Source organism: Cladosporium halotolerans (genome assembly GCF_011745625.1).
Source record: "Cladosporium halotolerans strain TM138-S3 chromosome Unknown Sca13, whole genome shotgun sequence".
Classification (NCBI taxonomy): domain Eukaryota; kingdom Fungi; phylum Ascomycota; class Dothideomycetes; order Cladosporiales; family Cladosporiaceae; genus Cladosporium; species Cladosporium halotolerans.
The window spans coordinates 179,365-196,632 of NW_027191464.1; the positions used below are offsets into that span (position 1 = coordinate 179,365).

Below are 17,268 nucleotides of genomic sequence, written 5' to 3' on the forward strand. Positions count from 1 at the left end.
AGCGTGCTCACCATTGGAGCGAGTCTATCACTGCCTTGTAGGAGATCGACGGCATTAACGTGAAACCTACAGAGTTGCAGCAGAACCCATCAGGATCACGGTCGATCAATCGTCTGATGTCATGCGTAGCATCTGGTGCATATAAGTACTCCCGTTTCGTCCTCCTCTCACAACAATATCCCTACCATCCTTTCGAGAAAACAAAAAGAAAACGACAGAACATTTTCAAAATGCACTTCGCCTCCATCCTCGCTCTCGTCGGCCTTGCCGCCGCAGCTCCTGCCGAGCTCAGCAAGCGCGCCACTGTCAAGGGTTTCGACATCTCTCACTACCAGTCCAGCGTCGACTTCAACGCCGCCTACAACAGCGGCGGCCTGCGCTTCGTGTACATCAAGGCGACCGAGGGCACCACCTACAAGGATCCCAAGTTCTCCAGCCACTACACCTCCGCGACCAACGCGGGCTTCATCCGCGGCGGCTACCACTTCGCCCACGGCGACACCAGCGCGACCTCGCAGGCCAACTACTTCGTGCAGAATGGCGGCGGCTGGTCCAACGACGGCAAGACGCTGCCGGGCATGCTCGACCTCGAGGGTGACTGCATCTCCGTCAGCTGGATCAAGGAGTTCTCCGACCGCTACCACGCCCTCACCAGCAGGTACCCCGTGCTGTACTCCAGCCCTTCGTGGTGGAAGCAGTGCACCGGCAACAGCAACGCCTTCACTAGCACCAACCCGCTTATGATGGCTTGCTGGAGCAGCTCTCCTTGCACGCCGCAGGGTGGCTGGCCTTACTACACTATGTGAGTATTGGATAAATCTTGTTGCTTTGTGGAAGTCTCGCTAATCTCTTTCCTTCTCACAGCTGGCAAAACGCCGACTCTAACCCCTACGGCGGCGATTCTGACGTCTTCAACGGCAGCCTTGACTCTCTCAAGAAGCTCGCATCTGGTTAAGCGCTTTCTTGTAAAGCATACACCATGGTCTTTAAAGTTGACCATAAAACCCGGACCTGCAGCAGCTGCATTGAAGTTCAAGCTCGCTTGGATAAAATCTGCATGTAGATATGTGACTCAATACATTATGCTATCAAACGGGTATCACCGACTACTGGTTAAACAATCGTCTCTCAAAATCGTCAGCGTCAATCGTATCATCGTACAAAAAGCCTTAAACAATCAGAGCTTAGTAGACCCTGTGCGTCCCCTTGCCGTCAGTACCATGCATGCGGCGAGTGCCGGCAGCCTATCACCAACACAGTCAGCATGATCTCGCGGAGTCAAAGACAATCTCTTCAACTGACCTTGACACCCGATTTCCCAGTCAAGCTCCCCCTCAGCTTCATAACGGCGCCACTCATCTTATCACCCATGGACGGCTTGCGGCGCTGCGTCGCCATGCCTTTCGAGCGGCCGGTCGTCGCAGGGCCGTGGGCGCCAGTGCTGGTGCCCTTTGTCGACGCCAGCGGGCCACGGCCGCCATGACCGTGCGAGCCGATGCCGTTGGGGTGCGTGGTGGTTTTGCGTGTGGTCGTCGTGGTGCCGGTGATAGGGTTTGTGGAGGTCGATTCGGTGACGCGGGCGGGCTGGGTTTTCTTGCGGCCGCCGAGGCGGGAGAGGAGGCCGGGCTTGCGGGCGGTGGTTGTGGTGGGGGCGGTGCGGTGGCGGGCCATTTTGGGGGTTTGGGTATAGGTGGTATAGGTACAGTTGATTTGAAGTCGGGGTTGAGTGATGATCAATGACTTGATGGTTGATTGTGGGTAGGTGTGAGGGAACAAGGAGAATGACTACAGCATGTTACCCTACCTCTTATATCTTCTCCTCGCAATGGGCATCTTTTGGTACACGCATGACAGCTGACGTCGGCCTAGGCACGTGTGTGTAGCGAAGGGTGCAGGAAACTTGGAAGATTTACATTGCCCTCGCTTATACAGGAAGCGACGCAGACGTCATCAAGCACCAAAGCAGGCTGTCCGCGAATAGTTCCTGAAACGCGAGCTGTCATGCGACAGCCAGGCGATATTTTGGGCCTTGAAACAGCAGATGGCGGCAATACGTCTCGAGATTCCGGATCATTGATATTGTGGCGCAGAGATGTCGCCGTCGTTAACCTTCACTTATGGTATGATGGGCAGGCGGGGCACGTGTAGATTGCGTCTTTCTTTAAGTTGGCACGTCTCTGTGGCTGACAGTCGTCAAGGAGCCGTGTGTTCTCATTCCTCTAGACAGTGGATGTAGTAGCCGTGAACGATGTGTAGTTTTCACACGGCACGCCTTGAGACGGAACTTTGATGTTCCTCCATCCACAAGCGTGCTCCACCGACCACCACTTGTCTGAAGATTTGTGGCCTGCCAGCTACATAGTAGGTTCTTCACCGGAACGTCATCTTCGGAAATTCGAGGCGGGAAGTTGTACGGCGACATATTCATGTACATTAGCAACAACTGCTATACATTTGTCAAGCATCTCTGTAATCTAGTTCGCGCTTGAAATGCTACCATCTCCCATTAGATTTCGGGATTGGAATCTCCGCTGGAGAGCGCCATGCCACAAACTTCCGGATGACTGGTGGGCACAAAGGTTCCGGCAGCAACCGCATCGCATCCTGACGTCATCAGTATACCATCGTTCGACTTCGACTTCAACGCGACGCGATGCTGGAACGACAGAAAGTCGACAGAGAGACGACAGATGTAGCTTTGGACAACACTTTGTCCAAGTAAACTTCTTAGCATGTCATCCGCACTATCTTTCCTAGGCTTGAACGCCTCCCAGATCTCGCCAGTGGTCCAGGGCTGGTACCCGCCCACGCGCGAGAACTGGGAGCTCATCGTGTACTTCTGGCAATTCTTCCCATTGGTAAGGCCGCCATCACATAAACCTCCCGCGCATCGGAAAAGTGAACGGAACAAAAACTAACCCGGAAACACAGCTCACAGCCGCCCAATGGCTCACCGACTTCTACCCGCAAGGCAAAACCAGCATCGACTCGCGCCTCAACCTGCCGGGCAAACCCGCCTGGGCCCTCATGGAATCCACCGGCTTCCTCACAGTCCTCTACTGCATGCTCGCCATCCCCGCCCAAACCAACACCGGGCCCCTCCCCTGGGCCAACTGGACCATGGCCGGCGCCTACACGCTGCACTACCTCTACCGCGCGCTGATCTTCCCCTGGGCCCAGCCAACCATGTCGCCCATCCACCCCTTCGTCTTCCTCTCCGCGGCGGCCTGGAACGTGCTCAACGGGCTCAGCATCGGCGGCTGGGTGGGCGGGTACGGGCCCGCGAGCGAGGCCGACTGGGCGGGCAAGCTGTACCAGATCGAGGTCGGGCTCGTGATCTGGGGCTGGGGCCTGCTGGCGAATATGTTCCACGACGACGACTTGCGGGAGATCAGGCGGAGCGCGTTGCGCAGGCAGAGGGAGAGGGCGGAGAGGGAGGGGAAGCCGGTGGAGGGGGTCGAGAAGCTGTATATGCTGCCGAAGAACGGGCTGTTCAGCTACGTGCTGTATGCGCATTATCTTTGTGAGTGGGTGGAGTGGGCGGGTTTCTGGGTGGTTGGGGGCTGGGGGTGTGTGCCAGCGCGGAGCTTTTTGGTGAATGAGGTGAGCACGATGTTGCCGCGGGCGTTGGCTGGGAAAAGGTGGTATGTGGAGAAGTTTGGGGAGGAGAAGGTTGCGGGGAGGAAGGCGGTGATTCCGGGGATTTTGTGAGGGGGAAGGGACGAGTAATGAGGAATGGTCTTGGGTGTTGGACTTTTTGATGGTAATGTGTACTAGCAGCATCTTCTAGCGAGGCAGGGTATTGTCTGCTTCTATCATACACACGGGATATCCATAATGCTCATCGTTCGTCGTTAGATCTTTTGAGGAATCTATCCTTTTACTTTTCGCCGTGTGCGCCTTTATCCCTTTTGCGTTTCCGCATCATCCATCACCCATCAACCCCGACGACCCTCCCTCGCCAGAAAGCCCCTGACCGTTCAGAAACAAATCCAAATCCGCCATCCCCGCTCCACCAGCACCATCATTTTCTGCCAGCTGCTCGAGCAAGCTGAGGAAAGGATCCTTATCCGGATCGGTATGCGCCGACTCGGCGCTCGCGCTCAAGCCGCTGGGAGTCTGGTGGTCAAATCCCTGGCCGCCGTACAGCGTGTCGTAGGGGTTGAAATCGTTCGGCATTCTTATTCCCGCGGGAAGAGGGCTGAAATTGAAAGTCGGGGAGAAGACGCTCTGTGTCAACGTTTGAGATTGGTCGTTGACTGGCTGTGATGGATCGGTTGCGGGAGGGAGGAAGTCTGGGTGGGTGGTTTGTGGTTGCTGTTGCTGTTGCTGTGGAGCGGGTTCTTGCATCTGAGTCGGAAGAGCGGTGTCGTATGATTGCGTGCGTTCCAAGATGCTCCCCGAGGAGGTCTCGGCGCTGGGGGTGGGGTAGGGCATCACTGAGGTCGTCAAGCGTCGTTTCTTCGATTTGCGGGTCGTGGGGGGCATCGTGTTCTGCGTCATGTACTGTGTTGGTGCCATGGGAGTGGTGAATTGCGTTGGGCCTGCAGGAGGGAACAGATTGCCTCGTGCGTCGTTCGGGCTCTGCAGGCCATTAAACTTCTGGAAGCCGCTCTGCAATGTATCCACCATCACATCGGCGAAGGTGACGTGGGCTCCGTCGATGTAGACCCCTGGGTAGCGCGCGAAAAAGTCTTCCATTTGAAAGACGGGCGAGTACCGCATGGGATTGTTGGCCAACGACTTGACCAGCTGTGAGTGGCTTCCGTAAACCACCTGGAGAGTATCCCGCTGGTGTTGGATGCCGGCCCAGACGAATCGGAGGTCTCCCAGCTGCTGCATCTCTCGCGAAAGGAACTCCGTGCTGTTGCCAAACAAATCTCCCTCGCGCAGTGACATGTAATGCGCACCGTGCACATGAATAGTTCCGGCCGTGCAAATGCAGTATCCAACGAAAGAAGGCCAGTCGACGATCGACAGATTCTTCCCAATTTCAACCAGCTCAGCGATAGCATTCGCGTGCAGGAAGCAGAAGTTCGTCGCTTCGATCTGCCAAGACTGATGCTGTCCGCTTCCAGAGAGTTCAGCCAGATCCACGGGCAAGAAAGGCCTGTATATCAGGCAATGTATAAGGTGATAGATGAGCTTGCTCAGCACCAGAGTCGAGCTATCCGCCTGGCCGAACAGCATCTCGACCGAGCCGAACATATCCTGCGTGCTGGCGGCCCAGTAGTCGAGTTCCGAGCGGATTTTCGACAGTGTCGATTGCGCGTGCCAGGGGAAGTGAGAGTCGCCTTTGACGCCTCCGGCAGCCAGGTAGCGATTTGTGATGCCAAGTATGCGAACGATCTCTACGAGCATCGCGCCACTGCCCTGGCCAGCGTTGAAACCACCCGCCGCGTTCGGGAGGCTGGTGCCATTGGGGAAGAAGTTCCCATCCACTGACATGTGAGATCCAGGAGGCAGCCATGAAGGTAGTCGTAGCCGGATAGACTCGTCCGATATCGACGAGGGTCTTTTCGACCCGCTGGCCGTGAATCGATCCATCAGGTAGCACGTCCAGAAGAGTCTGCGGCGGCCTTCTCTTTCTGAAGGCGCTATTCGCATATGCGAGGGCAGTTCGCGATGCAGGCTCAGCGCTGTAGCCATGCTGATCGCGTGCGACAGCAGCATGTACGATCTCTTTCCTCTGCCGTTCTGGAAACTCGCCATTGTCAAGAGTAGTAGCGCCTGGAGGTGGTCGATACTCGGTTCGTCCACGTCGATCTCGGCTCGAGCCTGCGCCAAGTATTCCTGACTAGAGTAGACGGCGCCATTGTGGCCTCCGCAGAGGTGACTAGAATACTTGATCGTTGCCGCGTGTACGGCGTTCACGACATATCGCGGGAGTTGGTTGTCCCGCCATCGTTGCCGCGTCGCCGGTTCGTCAAGAATGTAATAGGGTTTCCCGTGCAAGCGGGCAAAGTATGTATCAATCAGCGCTTCAGTGAAAGAAGCGTTCGCGCCATGGCTTTCCACTTTCGTGGCGAAGCTCTCGCGGCGCGCCAGCACCGGCTGCAGCTGCGGGTCGATGCGCGTCTCTGCCTGGCCGCGCTGCTCCGGTTTGGAAGAAGTTGCGGCAGCGGCGGGCTCAGCGTTCTTCTCTGCGCCGGCGACAGGCTCCGTAGGACCCGCATTGGCGCTGCTGGTGGTGTCGTCGACTGCCAGGTCGTCTGCCGCGCCTGGCTTGTTCTCGTCTTTTAGCCGCTTCTCCAGCCCGTTTACCCGCTTGAGCAAGGCTTCGAGCACGTCTGTCTTGGGTCCTCGTTTCTTCGGAGTAGCATCTTCAGAAAAATCATTAGCTCCATCCCAGGCAGCTTCACTCCTCTGACTACGGACAGCGACGTACCGTAAATACACGCGCAGTTGAACGCCTGGCACGCCTCGCACGTCGGCTTGAGTCGATTGCACTTGATCTTCGCCCAGAGCGTTAGCTAAAGCAAGACTACCAGGCTCCAGCAGTACCGATCAACAAAATAAAAGTACAGAAGAAAGACGCACCTTGCGCTTGCGGCAGCTCTTGCAATTCATCGCCTCCTTGGGCTCGTTGCTCGGCCGCCTGACCTGCAGGCGCTCGATTCCGATCTGAGGCCGCGGCATCATGCTGCTGTCGGCGTTACCATGGGAGCCCGGGGCCACGACGGAGGCCATGGTCGCGGGTTCGCCTTACGGCATCTTCCAGCGCGTGTGTGTGGCGAGGTGGGAGGGAGAGATGCACGGTCGAGACGAGAGGAGAATGGGAACAGGGTTAGGTTGTTAGAGTCAGTAGTAGTGAGTCGGGCCCAGCAGCGGCCCTCCAAGACAAGCACAAGAAACCACGCGCCCCGTCACGTTCAGACTCTGGCCGGCGGAACGTTAAGCGCCTAAGGGTGACGAGCAGAGCGAGCAGAGAGGAACAACAGAGGGAGCTGCAGCAGCCGCACCGCGGTAGCCGGCCGACGACTCACGACCCATGCGCGCACGCAGCAGGCTGTCTTTCTGCCCCGGGTCAGGGCAGCTGGGGGAGGTCGTGTGGAGCCGAAGCCGCCCCCGTGTGCGCAGGACCAGCCTACACACCCACACGGCGACTGGTTCATTTGGCTCGGCAGGCCTGGGTGGGTTCAGTTCGAAGCGGGGAAATTGATGCAGGGCCCGTAGGTCATTTCGCGACCAAGTTGCTTGCCTGCCTGGCTGGCAGGCTCTATACCGCTGGGCCCTCGCTCGCTCGCTTGACAGCCCTGCCTGCAGACGGGGACGCCCACCGCGCCCCCGATTATATTTTCCGCGCCCTGTTCCTGACCCGTTCGAGCGCGCAGGCCGCACGCTCCGGCCAGACCATTCGCAGCGGCAGACGGCGAACGAGAGGGAGGGAGGCCAGCGTCTGCTGTGCAGTCCAGTGCTGGTAGCCGTTAGGGCTGGCTCTCTTGGTCGGCGGGCTGCCCGCATTCAGGCCCAGCCGAGATGCGACTGCGCTCCACCGCCTGCTGGCACCGGACGCTTTCCGCAGCATCACCGGGGCCGTGATTTGGCTCGAGCGGCGGCTCGGTGGCCGCTCTGCACGGCGGCGTGCAGGCCTGCGGGAGAGGAGCCTTTGTCGTTTGCGGCATGGCGTGGTGTGAGACGAGGCGGGGTGCGGACAAGCGAGGTGCGGGCTGGAGGAGGGAGGGAGGGCGCCGGGGCCCGTGCGGGTTGCTTGATCGATGGGGCCGGGGTAATGCTGGGCCGAGGGGAGAGCTCCTCGGGGAGGCGTAGATGACACTATCACTGTGTACTTCTTGGGCGCTGTGGCTGCTACTGATGTTTAGATGAAGTCAATCTGCGCGCCTGATGCTGGAGCCCCGTGTGGTCCCGTTGTTGTGCACTTTTCCGGGCGCAGTGGAAGGCAAGTGTCACGAGCGATAATAGGCAGAGTAAGAATAGGAACGTCAGACGGTCCTTTGCATCTCTGCGTGCATCCCAGCGTGTAACCGAGATCTGTACCCTAAGTCCTAAGAATCGAGTTATGTACTGTACCCTAAACTCCGCCCCAGCCGCCGCAGCACACCTGGGAAGGTCATATACCACGTCGAACGTGTCGAGCGCAACACGCGCCGGTTGACAGCTCGCAATGCAATCCAATCCAATTCACGCTCCCGCCGCCTACCCATTCAAGCGTACAGGCTCCTCCCCGACGCAAGACGGACGAAATCGAACGGGACGTTCTGCCCGACGAGCAGCCGCAGCGTCTCGACGGCCGTCCAGGCGTTGACGTCGGCGACGCCGTATGCCGCCCACCCGAACGACGCCGCCACGGCGATCGGGTCGCCCTTCTTCACGCCGCTGCTCAGGTCGACGAAGACCTTGCCCGGCCGCTGGTGCGGGCTAGTCCGCCGTGCACTCCTGCTACTGCTGTAGTGCTTCAGCAGCGGCGCGACGACGAAGCTCTTCTCCGCCGGCAGCGCGGAAATGATGACGAACGGCTCCTCGACGCGCTTCATGTCCTCGATGCCGCGGAAGTGGTGCACGTCTGCTGCGTAATTGGACTTTGCCTTGAAGCCGATGGTGTAGATCGGACCGATGTTGAGGCTCTGCAGCGCGAAGATGGCGGCTGCTGCCTGCGACTCGGCGCTAGCCAAAATCAGCGCCGGCCGCTCGGTGTACGCGGAGGGGATGTAGTCGGCGGTGAGTGTGGCACGGATACCCTTCCACGTTGCGTTGTCGCCCACAAGGGAGCCGCCACCGGTGTTGGATTTCGAGCTCGCCACCACGGTGTCGATCTGGCCTATTGCGACGGCGGCATCAGAAAGCGATGGGATGTAGGAGGCCGTTGTAGCCGGCAGAGGTGGGTTGAGGAAAGCACCGCCAAAGTTCGCTTTCGACAGCATGGGCTCTATCGGACTGCGAGGCGCTTGCTCAACGCAAAGAAGCTGGTGGGGCAGGCTCAACTCGTTCAGGCATTTCTCGAAGAACATTGCCTGGCCGTCCGAGCGAACATTCCCGATGGCATAGATGTCCAAGCCAGGCATCTGACCCATCGAGTGCAGCATGGAGTTGATCTCGGCGGCACTCAACTGTCCTGGAGCCGCTATCATCGGAAGCAGTGGGTGTGTTATTGGTGTGAACACTTTGTTGAGCGTTCTTGAGAGTTGGCCCGTCGGGCCCATGTTAAGACCAGAGAAGAGGGGGTGAGTATATGTCGACTGTGTGATTGACCGGAAATATTCGAGTTCGTAGTTCTCCTCGTTGGACGTGATGAGTGCGATCATCTTGACCACATCACCGTAGACGGCACCCTCTTTGTAAAGTGCCTGCGCTTCGGGTGACGTCCACTTGAACTTCCCTGAGAAGTCATGAAACGCCGAGATGATCTTGCTGTTGCCCTTCTCTCGCGATAGCCTTTGACGAATCTCGTGGGGTAGCCAGAGCTCGACGTCGATGTACTCGCAACCCCACTGTATCGCTTTGCGGAGATACCGATAGAAAAGCATGGGGTCGTCCATCGGGAACCGCCCGTTCTCATTCGTGCATCTTGTAGTGAATATGATGGGCAGCTCCGTCCGCTGCCTCAACCACATGATCTGCTCCCCAACATACTTCAAGCCGGGGACGCCAGTTGCTGCGGCGTCGCTTGCTCCGTTTGCTTCCGGCTCTTTGAGCAAGTCCACACGGATCTCGACTGAGTCGGCACCGACCGACAGTATGTCGAGGTTTGGCAGTGCCGTGCGCACGTCTGGGAATGTTGTTGACAGAAGTGTCGTCCTCCTCTTCTTCTTGAGATCTTCGTGCGGCTTGATCTGACCAAGCACGAATCCCAAGAACCTTGCGAGGTCTCTCCGGAGAAATGGCTTCAGTGTGTAAAGGTATTCGTAGTCGCAAACCGAAGTCAAGTCCTCGTCTCTTAAGTCGCCAGTATCGAGACAGTGCGTCGTAAGGATCGTCCGTTGAATCTGCCGCAACGCTTCCGGCTCCGAGATCTTCTGGTTGCTGATTCCAACAACCACATCGACCTGCCGTCCTGCAATGTCGTCCGCTGCATCGACCGCCACGTATGGCTGGCCGACCACATCCGCAACGATCTGAAGAATATCCTCCTGCCCCTCATCAAACAGAACCAGCAACCGCGGCGGCTCCGAGTGTATGATCTCCTCGATCTTCATAACCCCATTGGACTTCGTCATGGCAGGCACAGGCTCACAAGCCTGCAGCACAGTCGCCATAAGTCTCTCCTTCCTCTCGCCGCTGCAAGATCAACCGAATCCCCTCTTCGACTGAACGCAGCCTGTTCCAAAGTGATCACCGAATCGAGATGTCGTGCGCGCCGTGGCCTCGCTGGGTACGGTACGAAGGACGAACGTGCTGCGCCGCGGACTCCCACCTGCTCATGGCGAGGCCAAAGGGGAACAGACCAAGCCTCGCAACGAAGAGCCTCTCCTCCCCTCGTCCTTGGCCAGCCTCACTCTCGCGCGCGCGAAGGGCCTGCAGGAACGGCGCCTAGTCCGGAGAGAGAGAAGAGTCGCCTCGCCTCCAGGAGCATTCGCTTGCCGCTGGTGGACGGACGGGAGATCAATCGAGGATGGAGGGATCCAGGCGGCGGCGGCGGCGCACAAAGCCTCCGTGTGCGTGTGTGTATGCGGGTGAAGGTTACGGTAGCGTGAGGTGGTTCTGCCTGCGGCGGGCGGCGGGTTCTCAGTTCGCGGGACGGGTATATTCCTGCAATCCCGAGCAAGAGGCGCTTTAACGTGGCATCGCGGTCGCCTGGGCGTGATCAGCCCGCGGTCGGCCTGGTGCCGGGCAATGGACGAGTCTGCGCGGTCGGCGACCCGCCAAGGGCAGATCGTGCGGCCATTCGGGCTAGGCTGGCGACGGAGGTGCGCACGATTTATCCGGCCAGCGACAGGCGTCTGGCGGCGACCTGCTGCGTGGTTGTTCCGCCAATCGCGTGGCGCTCCCCGCTTTCGCGGGGCGGGCGTGGAGGGCTGCAAATGCCGCCGAACGCTGCCGCATGGCTTCCATCGATCTTCCAGCCTTCTTGGGTGCTTCCAGAGCGTTGCTGGAGGGCTGTCCAGCTGACATGATCATATGGATAAATGTTGGGCTGTGCTATAATTCCCGTGTTCCTGGTATCGTCACTGTCGCATGTCATCGTGACTGAGGTTTCGTAGTAATGAAGGCGCATTGCAACATCACGTCCCGAGGTCACTTCATCGATAGTGAAACGCCGAAACCACGCGTGATCGCTTTTTAATGTTTCGTGTAACGTTATCGGCCTTCCAAGACGGAGAAATAGCTGCTGGATATCGTTTCGACATTACTTTCATGTCGCGATGCATCGATCATCAGCAACAACGCAGATGCACGTTTTGGACTGGCCCGAAGGCGCTTCATCAAGAGATAATAGGGTTAGGGTTGGGGTAATGTCACCCGGCAATTGACTCCATCCCCCAAATACCGAGAGCACCGAGCCACCCACCTCTCACCCGGAAGATTGTAGCTTCGGAAGACTACGACCCGTTCCGATATGGTCACGACTTGAGGCTCTTCAGACGTGAATCTGGGTTCAACTAGAAGAAAAGTGAGTGCGTTGAGAATCATTTCTATCGGGGGAATTGAGATGACTAGTGATATTCACTTCATGATAGAATCTCACAGACTTCAATCTTTCGGCCGAACGAAGGAGAGCCTCAGCCTCAAGCGTCGCTTCGCCAGGCCATTCATCAACCACGATCTCCTGGCACTTCCAACACTTGCCAATGGCTTCTACCCTCATAACCACATGCTCTCACTCAAGAGCCTCTATCTCAGATTTATCTCGCTTAGAAAAAGAAGTGGAACGCTGAGAGGTCGACAAGCGAATTTCGATATGAAGTAGGCACAATTGCACGCTGCTCGCCAATGAACGCGCAACGTGCTCTTCTTCCAAGAGCCTATCGCTCTAAGCGAGCTAGGAAAACACACCACTCGATACGGTATGCTTGATGTACGCTTGATGTAGGTGCATCCCGAAAAACATAAAAAAGCCCGGACAGCGTCCATTGGTGTCAATGGATTCGTTCTACATCGTCTCCGATCGACTGGACTTGTACTGTTACATCGGCCAATTGACATAATGAAGACCGTCGCGGCTGCAACCATTGCGGCATTCGCCATTTCGACAGAGGCACAGTTCGAGCCTCTTCACCACCTTGGTGGCAGCAGCCCCTGGTTCGAAGGACCCAATGTCTTCGGTATCTCGCCTGATGCGCCTGAAGGCTGCTCGGTAGATCAAGTGGCTTTCGCCTCCAGGCACGGATCCAGATACCCTGACACTGGAGCGTACAATGGCTGGGTCGCACTGAGCGAGAAGGTGACATCACAACCACAGCATTGAATCACAAGGAGCACAATACTGACCTCTCGCGCAGATCCACGCTCAGCCCTTCACCACCAACGCCTCCGAGCTGGCCTTCCTCCAAACATGGAAACCCGTCCTCACCAACCCCGCAGCCCAGATCGCCCAGATCTCCCTCGGCGGCTACAAAGAGCTCTACGACATGGGCGTCGACTACCGCTGGAAGTACCCCAGCCTGTACAGCGAAAACGAGCCCTTCGTCATGTGGGCCAACAAGTACCAAGAGTTCGGCCCTCGCGTCGTCGACTCCGGCCGCCTCTTCGCCCGCGGCTACCTGGGCCCCAACGCGACCTCCGTCGGCCAAGTCTACGTCGTCAACCAAACCGACCCGCGCTCCATCGCCAACTCCCTCGCGCCCTCCGACCTCTGCGCCAACTACGCCGACGACCCCGCCGGCAACACCACCACCTGGGCCTCCATCTACCTCCCGCCCATCGCCGCCCGCATCAACTCCCTCCTCTCCGGCCTCAACTTCACCGAGTCCGACATCACCTCCTTCCCCTACCTCTGCGGCTTCGAGACGCAGATCACCGGCTCGCGCTCGCCCTGGTGCTCCGTCTGGACCGAGTCCGAAATCGCCCAGTACGAGTACGCGCAAGACCTGCGCTACTACTACGGCACGGGGCCCGGGACCTCGCTCGAAAGCAACCTCATGCTGCCCTTCCTGACCGCCATCCTGCAGCGCTTCGCCGACGGCCCGAACGCAACCTACGCGTCCGGCGGGCCGGACAACAACAGCAGCTTCACGCCCAACCCGCTGATCGCGACGTTCGCCAACGACGGGCAGATCAGCCAGCTCGCGGCCGCGACGGGCGTCTTCGACGGCCACCCGCGGCTGCCCATCACGCGCGTGCTGGCCAACCGCACCTACCGCGCCACCAACGTGAACCCCATGCGCGGGACCATCTCGTTCGAGCGCCTCACGTGCACCTCGAGCAGCCCCGGCGCGTACTCCAACTCCAGCGCCGACGGCGAGGAGCAGCAGCAGCACGTGCGCGTCAAGTTCAACGACGCCGTCTACCCCGTGGCGGCGTGCCAGAGCGGGCCCGGGCGCAGCTGTCCGCTGGCGGAGTACAGGGCGCTGGTGGACGCGAAGAGCGCGGCGTTCGGGGACTGGCAGGAGAGGTGCGGGAACGAGGAGAGTGAGAGGGTGCCGGTGGAGGAGGCGCGGACGACGTTTTTGTGGGATTTGGGGTTGGGGTGGTTGAGGGCTGTTAGGCCTTAGGGGTGAGGGTTGATGATGAGGGTTGGGGTGGTTAGGGTTTCGAGATAGACTGGTGAGCTGGATGGATGGGGGGTGGTGTGGCAAATTGTTCTTGTGGATTGGGTGAGGTGACGCTATTTTGGGGTCGTTACGGATGGACGGGATGGACGAAACAGTGGTGCTGCTGTGGGCTGAAGGGTTAGCTGCTTCAGACGGGGGTTGTCGTTCTTCCGTCGACGTTCACGCCGCAGGCAAGGATGCCGCTGCTTGTACATATCCAATGCTCAGCCAGGACCGGGAGGCGACCGACAGATACTGTAGACAGACAGAACGATCGATCCGTTCGCACCCATCGGCAATCTTTTCCATCTCGCATTCGATCTGCGATTCTCGCGCCCGAGGCTGTTTCATCAGTCGATGCGCGCGAGTGAGCACTGCTTTCCCCGCGCGTGTCTGTGATTATACAGTAGTCGTTGCCAACGACCGCAATGTAAACCAACCTATAGCAGCAGCAGCAGCCACCCGGCAACCAGTCTTCAACAGCTTCGACGGTTAGAGGCGCAACGACGTAAGTGGGCGTCTGCTGTTTATGACGCCGCGCGCAGGGCACCGTTGCGTGGCGTTCCACCCTGCTACTGGACGTGTGCTCACAGATGTCCAGGTGCTCGGGGCGGAGGGCAGCCACGCGGACGACAGGAATGCAGTGCAGGCTGGGTGCCGTTATCCGAAAGTCGACGATCGTCCTCAAAAGAAGCTCTCGCCGGAACGGCGGCCAATGCTACGCGTGCTCACTCCGACCGGAGAGCGGGGAGGGCCTGGACTTGCGCGCCTTGAAGGGTGTTTCGATGTGTGTTCACAGAATATGGTGCGATGATGTCGTTCGACGAGACATGTGTGTGAGAGGGAAAGCCATGTGGAGAGGGCGCAGCGCGCTGAGGTGGTTGGACTGTGAGATGCTGTCTGACGCGCGTGTCTTGCACGTGGAACGCAGGAGTGCCGAACGCGCCTTCCGACAACAAGGGAGGGAGCCTTGAAGGGAGGGGGGGAGGGAGAGCACCGACGACCGCCACCACCACAACCACAACCGCGCTGTTGCTGCTCTTCATGGCTTCTTCCTTCACTCTCCCCCAGTCCGTGCGGCTAGCAATCTTCCTTCGCGGGCGGCTACGAGTTTACGACGATTAGCAGCAAATGCCGGGACATGAGGGCCAATTTCGCCGTTGCCATCGCCATTCGCCGCCGCCGGGCAACGCGGGCGGACGCTGGAGATTGGACGCAGAGGCAACGGTCGGTGCGCAGCAGCGGAGTGTGGGCGAAACGGCGGACAAGCCTCAATCTCACTTAATCGCTCGCCGCCCGCGGGCCATCGGCATCATCCTGCTCGCTCGACGACGAGGGGCGGCGCCCTGAAGACGCGCGCACTGGCCCGCCCACGCTGCCCACCCGCACGAATCACGCGTTCGGGCGGAGGGCTCAGGCTGAGACGCTGGGCGGGCAGCCATCGTGGGTGGCGACACGAGAGATCGCGAGATGTGTCCGCTCAAAACCTTCACTCGTTAGAAGCACGCCGGGCGCTTCGAGTGTCTCGCCACGGCGGCGAAGCCGGAGCGTCGTTCTCGCGAGCGTCGCACCGCAGCGCTCGCCCTTCCGAGCCCAGAGCGCAGCGGACCTCAGGCCTGCGCGGCGCTTGGCTGGGGTGCGAGAAGCGTGCTGAGTGTCTGCGCGGCAGGATTGGCTGCGGACAGGGCTGGGTTGATTAGGCGAGATTGACGAGCAAGCGCGCTGCACCAACGCAGTACAACACAATATAATATGAGGAGCGCGGCGCCAGGCGCGCTGGCCCCCCAGTCGAGGCCGGGGCCTGGCATGGGTGAGGCATGGATGAGGCCGTGACGCCGGCGGCTGATCAGGGCTCGCAGGGGATCTGGAGAGTAGGGTGAGAGCGTGAGGGCACGCAGCGGCGGAGAGTAGCAGCAACAAAGCTCGCCACGGCAACGCGGAGAGGTGCCTCTGCCGGCATCTGCTCGCCAAACCAATAATACCACCTGCTGCTGCGCCGGCGGCGATGGTGAAGCAGGCGGCAAACTCTCGCGCTCTCCAGGGCTGCTTTGGCTGCGGCTGCAGGTCTGTGTACCTGCGCCGGGCGCAACCTACTGCCCGCCATCCGGCGCGCGGGCACGAAAGGGGCAAGACTGAGGCAGGAACAGGCCAATCGTCACACGAACGCCGCGCTAGCCCCGGCTAGCAGGCGTGTCTCGCAAATTAGACTACCACCACCCGCCGATCCTCCTAAATTACGCCCCAGCGCGCGCATGGCCGTGCTGGCCTCTGCACGCCCGCGCCAGCAGGGGCGCCCGCCCCGTTGCATGCCCTTTTGTTCAGGCCATCCCCAGTCGCCGCTCCGTTTCGTCCTGCTTCACACAAGGCCTCCGTTTTCGCGACGAACACTCTCGCTCCTTGCTGTCTCTTGCAGACTTGTCATTCTTTCCAACCCAGTCACTCTTTTCTGTGTGTTGTGCTCGTCGCGGTCTTTTGCCTTTCCCCCAAAACCACTCACATCCAACTTCTTCCGTTCCTGAACGATCAAAATGCAGGTCATCAGCAAGATCGCCGCCGTCGCCGGCCTGGCCTCTGTCGCCATGGCTCGTTCCACCCCCCTCCAGCGCAGGCAGGACTCCTACGGCCCCCCGGCTGCCTACAACATGCCGCCCGCCTACGGCCAGCCTCACTCCGTCCCGCTCGGCACCGGTGTCAGCAGCGCCGTCCCGACCACCTCCTCCACCGCCGACAATGTCCAGCCGAGCAGCTCCGCCCCGGCCTACTCCGCGCCGCCCAGCTACGGCTCCGAGTCCAGCGTCGCCTCCGACGTCCAGTCCAGCTCGACCAGCCCCAGCTCCTCCGTCGTCGCCCCGCTCAGCACTGGCTACTCCGCCCCGGCCTACGAGGCTCCCTCCGGCTACGAGGCTCCGGCTTCCGTTCCCCTCAGCACTGGTGCCTCTTCCAGCTCTCTGGTTGACAACCTCTCCACCTCCAGCTCCGTGAACGTGCCGCTCTCCACCGGTGGCTACATGAAGCCTGCTGAGTACTCCAGCGCTCCTGCCTCGAGCGCCGCCACCTCCAACGCCTCGACTGCCGACGACGTCATGCCGACCAGCTCTGCCCCGGCCTACTCTGCTCCCGCGTACGAGGCCCCCAGCTCCAAGGACTCTTCCCTCCCGCCGTACCCCATGCCCAGCTCTCAGGCTGGTCCTGTTGGCCCGACTGGCACCGGCATGGTCCCCGCTGAGTCCTCGCCCGCCCCGACCGGCTCCGCCACCACCTACACCACCGACCAGACCCTCACCTACACTCTCGGCACTGGCTCTTCCACCACTGTCGTGACCACCACCATCCACTCCACCATCACCAAGTACATGACCGCCACTCTCACCGAGACCCGCAAGGCGACCGCCACCGGTGGCTCTGGCTCTGGTTCTTCCGATGACAGCGACATCACCAAGACTCGCTCCACCACCTCCACCATCACCAACGTGATCACCGTCTACCCCGTCAAGTCTACTGGCGCCGCTGTCCCCAGCGGAACTGGCAGCCCCGCCTCTTCCGCCCCGGCTGCCTACGGCACTGGCATCAGCCCCGCTGACTACTCCAGCGGTGCTTCTGACGTCTGCGAGGCCAAGAC

At 59.7% G+C, this 17,268-nt stretch overlaps 6 protein-coding genes across 6 annotated transcripts; 3 read left to right on the plus strand and 3 right to left on the minus strand.

The window, feature by feature from the left end:
* Window positions 1–212: 212 nt before the first annotated feature.
* On the plus strand, window positions 213–955 carry WHR41_04539 (uncharacterized protein; the record flags this gene model as incomplete). Its single annotated transcript, XM_069373145.1, has 2 exons — window positions 213–802; window positions 865–955. Exons 1-2 carry the CDS (start codon window positions 231–233, stop codon window positions 953–955), a joined length of 663 nt encoding a protein of 220 aa, XP_069229864.1. The 5' UTR covers window positions 213–230.
* Window positions 956–1,184: 229 nt separating this feature from the next.
* WHR41_04540 (uncharacterized protein) lies at window positions 1,185–1,671 on the minus strand (the record flags this gene model as incomplete). Its single annotated transcript, XM_069373146.1, has 2 exons — window positions 1,185–1,244; window positions 1,303–1,671. 2 exons carry the CDS (start codon window positions 1,669–1,671, stop codon window positions 1,185–1,187), a joined length of 429 nt encoding a protein of 142 aa, XP_069229712.1.
* A 1,061-nt stretch (window positions 1,672–2,732) lies between these two features.
* Window positions 2,733–3,711, plus strand: WHR41_04541 (uncharacterized protein; the record flags this gene model as incomplete). Its single annotated transcript, XM_069373147.1, has 2 exons — window positions 2,733–2,858; window positions 2,932–3,711. The coding sequence occupies 2 exons, from the start codon at window positions 2,733–2,735 to the stop codon at window positions 3,709–3,711; spliced, it is 906 nt and encodes a 301-aa protein (XP_069229711.1).
* A 213-nt stretch (window positions 3,712–3,924) lies between these two features.
* WHR41_04542 (uncharacterized protein) lies at window positions 3,925–6,929 on the minus strand (the record flags this gene model as incomplete). Its single annotated transcript, XM_069373148.1, has 3 exons — window positions 6,541–6,929; window positions 6,389–6,455; window positions 3,925–6,323 (listed from the first exon to the last, which is right to left on the minus strand). Exons 1-3 carry the CDS (start codon window positions 6,688–6,690, stop codon window positions 3,925–3,927), a joined length of 2,616 nt encoding a protein of 871 aa, XP_069229710.1. The 5' UTR covers window positions 6,691–6,929.
* A 1,236-nt stretch (window positions 6,930–8,165) lies between these two features.
* Window positions 8,166–10,214, minus strand: WHR41_04543 (uncharacterized protein; the record flags this gene model as incomplete). Its single annotated transcript, XM_069373149.1, has 1 exon — window positions 8,166–10,214. One exon carries the CDS (start codon window positions 10,212–10,214, stop codon window positions 8,166–8,168), a length of 2,049 nt encoding a protein of 682 aa, XP_069229709.1.
* A 1,088-nt stretch (window positions 10,215–11,302) lies between these two features.
* WHR41_04544 (uncharacterized protein) lies at window positions 11,303–13,610 on the plus strand (the record flags this gene model as incomplete). The annotated part of the gene is made up of 3 exons (XM_069373150.1): window positions 11,303–11,569; window positions 11,637–12,340; window positions 12,399–13,610. Exons 2-3 carry the CDS (start codon window positions 12,104–12,106, stop codon window positions 13,608–13,610), a joined length of 1,449 nt encoding a protein of 482 aa, XP_069229716.1. The 5' UTR covers window positions 11,303–11,569; window positions 11,637–12,103.
* Between the last annotated feature and the right edge of the window lie 3,658 nt (window positions 13,611–17,268).